The sequence below is a fragment of the Phocoena phocoena genome, chromosome X (genome assembly GCF_963924675.1).
Source record: "Phocoena phocoena chromosome X, mPhoPho1.1, whole genome shotgun sequence".
Lineage (NCBI taxonomy): Eukaryota > Metazoa > Chordata > Mammalia > Artiodactyla > Phocoenidae > Phocoena > Phocoena phocoena.
In genome coordinates, this window is record NC_089240.1 from 42,742,827 (window position 1) to 42,750,253 (window position 7,427).

At 52.1% G+C, this 7,427-nt stretch overlaps 1 protein-coding gene across 1 annotated transcript; it reads right to left on the reverse strand.

The window, feature by feature from the left end:
* Positions 1–747: 747 nt before the first annotated feature.
* On the reverse strand, positions 748–6,064 carry PIM2 (Pim-2 proto-oncogene, serine/threonine kinase). Its single transcript, XM_065900840.1, has 6 exons — positions 5,829–6,064; positions 5,584–5,693; positions 4,807–4,857; positions 2,535–2,907; positions 1,921–2,097; positions 748–1,823 (listed from the first exon to the last, which is right to left on the reverse strand). The coding sequence occupies exons 1-6, from the start codon at positions 5,887–5,889 to the stop codon at positions 1,660–1,662; spliced, it is 936 nt and encodes a 311-aa protein (XP_065756912.1). The 5' UTR covers positions 5,890–6,064; the 3' UTR covers positions 748–1,659.
* Positions 6,065–7,427: the final 1,363 nt, after the last annotated feature.

Sequence of the window (7,427 nt, forward strand, 5' to 3'; positions counted from 1 at the left end):
AGTTGTTGTTTGTTGTTTTTTGCCACGCTGCCTGGCTTGCATGATCTTAGTTCCTCGACCAGGGATTGAACCCGGGCCACCGCAGTTAGGACTAGCACCTAGTCCTAACCACTGGACCGCCAGGAAATTCCCTAGGTTAGCTGTTGAAAGCAGGGCAAGAGAAGGTACAGCTGAGGTCGGGACAAGTGCAACTATGATAAAATAGGGCAGGGCAGGTAAGTCAAGAGTTGAGGAAGTTGAAGTGAGCGGGATGAACAGGTAAGAAGACAAGGAAAAGGTGAAAAAGGTAGAGGCAAAACAGGTGACTCCACCTTGGACGTTATTAGAAAACAAGGAAGGGCTAGGAAGATTCCTGTCAGCGCTCAACCCCCACCCTGCCCTCACCAAGCCCCAGAAAGGGCTTTTCTTCTCCCATGGGGAAGGTATTTCCTCCCCTGGGGTTGGGGGAAAGGAGTTTTTTCTGCCTCTGAGCTGACCATCTTTGATTTGGGAGTGTGTCCCAGACATCTTCAATGTCTATGGTATCTCCAAAGAAGCCCTTCTGCACATACGGGGTGCTACATAAGAGCTGAGGGGAAAATCAAGTTTTTCTTTCACCTTAAATGAACCCATAAAAGATCTTCAGGATGGCACCACAAGACTGAGGCTTCCCGTGGGCAGAGAGGTCCAATCCATCTCCCTCTTGGCTCAGCATTCAGCAGATGCTCCACAAATGCCTCACCACATCTACAAATGGCCAGTCGCTTCTGATTCTATTACATTTATTAAATAGTGGGTTTCCACACATGGCTTTTTAAATAATCCAGGCGGGGGAGAAGGAAGAGGAAGATACAGTTGGAGCTCTCCTTCCCCAATACATAAGTATTTACATTTCAGCAACTGGACAACCCTGGCTCAGAAGGAGGCAGCAAGAATCAAAAAAAGGTGGAGGGTGGGGCCCTAGGAGAACAAACAACAAGACATTTCCCTCACCCCATCCCCCCAAAAACCATCCACCCCATCCTAGTGGACTCTAGTAGTGTCCATCTCCCATCCCCTCCCAAATCATGAAAGTGGGGTTTCTCCTCACCAGAATAAGAGCACTTGGGATAACAGAGTAGGGTCCCCTCACACACACACACACAAAAGCCCTGGGACAACAATAGGGCTTACCTCCCCCAGAATAAACAACCTGGGCTGAGGTAGGCAAGCAGCTTGACTGAATATGGGACCCTAGGCTAGGGGAAAGTGTCCCTTTGCTAAAATAAGAGCCGCTGGGGTATTGGAAGGAAAGCACCCTTGCCCAAGTCAGAGCATTTAAACTAAGTTTGTGTGGTGGTAGCAGGAGGTGCCAGTGTAGGGGTTACTGCTCATCAGAATAAGAGCCCTGCAGGCTCAGAATGTAATTTCAACCAAATAAACACCCTTAGCAAAACAAGAAGCAAAGAAGGACCCCCTCCAGAATAACAGAGCATACGTTCTGGGAGGAAGGCTCCTTAGCAGGATTGGGATAGGGACTAGGTAAACTTGGCTTATGTCTTCTGACACCTGATCCCCAATCTCTGACCCTAGTAACACTGGATTTTTAATGACCTGTAAAACCAGATCAACAGATGTCCATCTATCCCTGTGGCGTGGCCATGGGATGGCTATTCCAACTAATGGGGGCCCTGGCCAGGACTAGGGCAGTAGGGACCAGGCCAAAGGGGTGGAACTCCCTTTGGGAGTGTTGAGGGATGCATCCTCAGCTGGTGTCTGCATCCAGGGGTCCAGCAGGATCTCCTCCAGTGTGGGTCGGGCAGAGGGTTTGGGGGCCAGGCACCGGCGGATTAGGGCACAACAGTCTGCAGATCAGAAGCACACAGGAGATTAGCAGTGAGTTGGGGGCACCAAACCCTGGGAGGGATGAAGTTTGGTGGGCTAGGGCGGGTGGGGCCTCACCTGGGGAGACGTGGGCAGGGAAGTGGAGCTCAGCCTCCAGAATCTCCTGGTCTCTCTCAAAGGGAATGTCCCCACATACCATGTCATAGAGGAGGATACCCAGTGACCAGACAGTGGCTGGGAGTGCGTGGTACTGATGACGAGAGATCCACTCCGGGGGGCTGTACACCCTTGTCCCTGCACATAAGCCACAGGTTAGACCATTCTCTGATAATGCCCTTCTCCCATCCCACCCTCCCCAGGAAGTATGGTTGCTTCACTAGAATTAAGAGAACTCACTGTATGAGCAGGGTCCCCTCACCAGAATAGAAGCTCAATGGAATAAAAGCACTTAAAAGGTACAGTAGGACCTCCTTACCAGAAAAAGAAAACTCAGGATAATAGCAGGATCCCATCATCAGAATAAGAGCCCAGAACAAGATCAGGGCACTGTCAGAAGATGGACTTATTAGAGAGCAAGGCTTGAAAGCCCCTAAAATTAAAACTCAAGAACCTTATAAAGGTGTACTATAGATCAAGGGTTACAGGATACCCCAGCACTGGAGGTCAAATGTCAAGAGGCCAAAAAGATAAAAGGTGAAAACTCCCCCCACAGAGATTTAGGGAAGCCTTACCATCAAAGTCAGTGTACGGTTCATCATGAAGCAGGGCGCCAGAACCAAAATCAATGAGTTTGGCACAGCCCCGGCGGAGGTCCATCAGGATGTTCTCATCCTTGATGTCACGATGGACAACTCCACGGGCATGGCAGTGCCGAACAGCTGCCACTACCTGGGCAAAGAGACAGCGGCTTCGGCCTTCACCCAACGGGCCCTGCTCTGTGATGTAGTCAAAGAGATCCTGGGCAGGCAGAGGCCGCTCAAGGACCAGCATGAAGCCCTCTGGTGTCTCGAACCAGTCAAGCAGGCGGATCACACCAGGGTGTCCACCACCTGCACCCACCTTCCATAGCAGTGCCACTTCCAGTGGGCATGTGACTGAGTCTGACTGGGGGGGGGAAGCAGGGAGAGAAAAGAGAATACAGACATCAGGCTAGCAGCTTTGAGGCTGACTTCTCGCCTGAACTTAAATCATAGCTCCTCAGCCTCCTGACTGTGTGGCCTTGAGCAACCTGCTTCCTTCCCTGGGCCTCAGTTCTCTCATCTTAAGGGCTTAAACTCACATAGCCATTGGGAAGGTGATTCAAGCTTAAGGCTATGGGGTGGGGAGGGATAAATTGGGAGATTGGGATTGACATGTTAGCACTACTATATGTAAAATAGATAACTAATACGGACCTACTGTATAGCACAGGGAACTCTACTCAATACTCTGTAATGACCTATATTGGGAAAGAATCTAAAAAAAGTAAAAGTGGATATATGTATATGTATAACTGATTCACTTTGCTGTACAGCAGAAACGAACACAATATTGTGAATCAACTATATTCCAATAAAATTTAATTTTAAAAAAGCCAAAGCCTTTGCACATCTGGCATGTAATAGGAGCTCAGTTCATTTTTTTTTGTTTGTTTTTGGCTGTGCCACTTGCAGGATCCTAGTTCCCCAACCAGGGACTGAACCTGGGCCACAGCAGTGAAAGTGCCGAATCTCAGCCACTGGACCACCAGGGAATTCCCTCAGGAAATGTTTGAGGAATAAATGAAGGTGGTTCTTAACAAAAGGCCTTCAGCAGAAGCAAGTGATAAACACTATTATGTAGTAATTTATCTGTTTTGTCCACTGACATCTGTAAAGAGACTAGAATAGTACCTTACACACAGTGTTGCTTGATAAATGTTAAAAATGTTTTAAATAGATAAAAGCACTTTATAGCATAGAATCTGACACAGTTAGCACTCAATAAATACTATTATTGTGTGATGGTTTGTCTGCTTTGTTCATTGCCATAGCTCAAACACTAGAACAATGCTTGGTAACAGGGCAGAGCTCAATACATAGTTGTTAAATAGGTGAAAGCAATTAGTAGAAAAGGACTAGCACAAAAAGAGCTCTCAATAAATGTAATATTTTGCCAAGTGCCTAGAATTGTTCCTGGCACGTTCTAGGTGCTAATATACAGTTGTTAAATAGCTAAAAGTGATTAACTGCAAAGGAACTGGCACAAAGTAAGAACCCAATAGTGTCATTATGTGATATTTTGTCACTGTCACCAAGCATCTAGAACCGTGTTGAATGAAAGTACTTAAGTGGAAATTGGAACACAGTAAGCTTTTATGATGAAGCAAAGTCTGAGGCATACAGTCGGTGCTCAATAAAAGGCATACATGTTACTGGTCACAAAACCCGCCCCACTCTCGAAGCCCTGCGCGGGCACACGGACTGCCAGAAGCAGTCTTCCTGCCTGAGCTGGGGCCCTCTGCCGGCCAGTGCACTGACTTGCACAGCCGCAGACAGGTTTTCTCACGGTGATGAAAATTCCGCTACTGCGCAGGGGCACCTTCTCCCTCTGGGTCCCACAAGCCTGCTCAGGCGCAGTTTCCCCAGAGCCCGCCAGGGGGCGCTCCCGCCCCCTACAACTTGCCCAGACCCGCCCTGTTGTCCATTAGCGCTCTAAAGGCAGAAGAGCAGCAGCCACCGTCACCATGACAACCAATGACCTCTGCCCCTCTTTCCTCACCAGCATGCCCTGCGGGCAGCCCCTGAGGCAATGTTTGGAGGCTGAGAAAGGAGGGTGGGAGGGGAGAATCCAGGGCTCTAGGGGAACTGGGTTGAGTCAGAACTGTATGGAGGTGTGGATATCACCACAGGGGAGTAAACATGGGCTGGTAGGAGTGTTCTTCTCACCGTTACAGGGCCCAAGGAGTTATACAAACCATAGAAAGGCGAAATCCATCGTCAGAGATGGCGTCGCCAGGTCAAAAAGGACTGCAAAGATACTCACCCAGGGGGACCAGCCCAGCACGCGATTCCGGGGGATCACTTTGATGGCCACCTGAAGAAGCGGGCTGAGGTGAGGGAGCCAGCACATGACCCTCAGACCTCTCCCGGTCTGGACCCTCACCCTAGTCTTTCTGGTCCCAACCAACCACTCCACACCACAACCCCAAATGAGCTGGTGCTTCTCCCCTGCCCTCCAAGTCTCCAAAACCAAGTACACCTCTCCCACCATCTTTGGCCCTGGGCTCTTCCTTTTCAAGGCTTCAGGACCCCTCACTCCACGTGACGAGTTCTGAATTTCCTAACACCCCAAGCCCTCGATCTTCCCATCCAGCCCCAGGACACCCCAACCCTGTAGGGGGGGTCCTGGTCCTCACGGCTCCACCCTGGACACCTGCCTCCAAAATCCCAAAAATCTCAACTCTAGGTCCCCACCTTCTCACATATATACACCTCTCGTGGATCGCAAGGTCTAGAGTCCTCAACGACCCGCCACTCTCCAGTCTCACTCCCTGGACTTCCAGAATCCTTGCCCTGAAACACCCCCTTCCCACACATACCCACCTGGACCGCCACACACACACACACACACACACACACACACACACACACGCGCGCGCGCGCGCGCACTCAAGACACCCTCAGCAACCCGGATCCCGGCCCTCATGACCCTACCGCTCGCACACTGTAGGCTCATTCCCTGCTCAATTAGCATCCCAGCCCCGGGGCTCCCGCCGCTGCCACACACACCTGGCCCTCCCAAGACCCTCGTGGTGGATACCTGGAGTCGGTCTGTGACGCGATGTCCTGCGAAGACGGTGCCAAAGCCCCCCTTACCCAGGAGGGGGCCGAGTCGGTACTCGGCCTCGAACGCTTCCCGATCCTTGCCTCCTACGCAGGCGGAGGCGAGGAAGTCAGGGTGGCGGCGTGCTGAGGCCGGCCGCGACCCTCTCCCCCTCCCCCCGCGCCGCCCTCAACCACTTCAGCCCGCCCGGCCTGGTCGCGCGGTAGGGGAGCCTCTCTCACCTGGCGGCGGCGTGGGGGTCATGGGGGCCACCGGGAGCCCCTGCAGAGGCTTAGTCAACATGGAGGAGGAGCTGCGCAGATTGAGCCCGCTGAGCCCGCAAGGCGTGGACGCCCGGGGCAGCGAGGCCGGGGAACCAGGACTGGGGGGCGCCAGGATGGAAGGTAAGGAAACTGGTGGCCCAGAAGAGCCAGCAAACAGCGCAACCTTAAGATTCGCCGTGCGCGCCAGCCCCGACGCTACTGAGACAGGGCACTAGCTTCCCGAGAGAGTCGCCCCGGGCGACGGCCCCGCCCACTTGGCTTTGATCAATCCGGACGCAGCACCTGCTGTACCCCAGCCAATCGGAGCCAGCCTTTATTTGCATGCCACCCTAACGTTTCAAGTACCCCCTTATGCAAATACATGCCCGGATCTTCCGCGGGGGCGGGGTCTGCATGCAAATGAGGGGGCGCGTGCGAAGAGGAAACTGGTTTTGGGAATCCCTTTTGCAGCAAGCGCGTTTGTTTTGGTTGTTGCGCGGAGTTGTTTTTATATATGTGTCTGTATGTGTATATATAAACTTAAAAAAAAAACTGCACCGCCTCCTTTCCTAGGAAGTTGGTTGGCCGCCGCTGCCTCGAGATTAGCGCGGAGATAACGCCAGGCCTTCTAAGGGTTCTAAGAATCCCGGCCTGTGGTTTTCCAGGACCCTGTCTCCGGAAGGGTGCTCCTCAAACCAGGACCAGAGCCCTCTAGGCGCCCGGCGGCCTCCGCCCGGAAACTGAAGCCGGGGATCCTGGAAGAACCTGTTCAGCTGTCAGGGAGGGCTAACCTCCCTGACAACCACCTCAGGGGAAGCGCTGGTCCAAGGCACCGTTCCCATGCCCGGAGGCCACGGCCTGTGGGGTGTTTGTGAAACCCTTAACGTAGACAGACCTGGCTAGACCCAGCCATGAACCCAGTCAGCAGGTCTAGAATCTGAAATGGCGGGGGTGGGGTGTTCTTGGGTTTGGGAGCAAGCCAGAGTAGTGGTGGCTTGGGGTGCGCTTCTGGATGAGAGAGACAGGGGCTACGAGGGCTCGGGGAGGTAGTAAAATACCCTCAGTCACAAATTTGGGGAAAATAGGCCTCATGCTGCAAATGGACAGACATGCACTCCAAAGACACACACACAGAAGCAGCATGTGAGAAATACACAAACACATACGGCCAGACACATTCACACGAACTTGTCCTAGACACACATGTACGTATGTACTGTCACACAGAGGCTGAAATCTGTCAGGCAGGCATGCTGCCAGAAAATTATGTCCCAGAATGACACCAGAGATGCACTGTTACAGAAAGGCACTCCAGATAGATTCACACAGACCTACACTGCCATGTGACAAAGACACAGAAATGTCCTGTCAGACATACCGCCAGAACTTGTCACAAAGATACTGGCACCATCAGACATACAGTGTCACAGAAAGACTTGTACTGCCCCAGAAATGAGACCCAGAGTCTGTCACAGGAAGACACACAGATGCTCAAGACACACATGCACTGCTCCAAAGGCAGACATATACTTATGTGATAGAGCCACAGATAGGCAGTGTCACAAAAACAGACATGGG

Bases quoted from the DNA above. Each gene is read 5' to 3' on its own strand.
- PIM2 (XM_065900840.1), bottom strand. From the start codon at position 5,889: ATGTTGACTAAGCCTCTGCAGGGGCTCCCGGTGGCCCCCATGACCCCC. The intron at 5,694-5,828 runs GTGAGAGAGGCT...CCGCCTGCGTAG, and splicing joins GACCCCCACGCCGCCGCCAG to GAGGCAAGGATCGGGAAGCG. The intron at 4,858-5,583 runs GTATCCACCACG...CCGCTTCTTCAG, and splicing joins GCGTCACAGACCGACTCCAG to GTGGCCATCAAAGTGATCCC.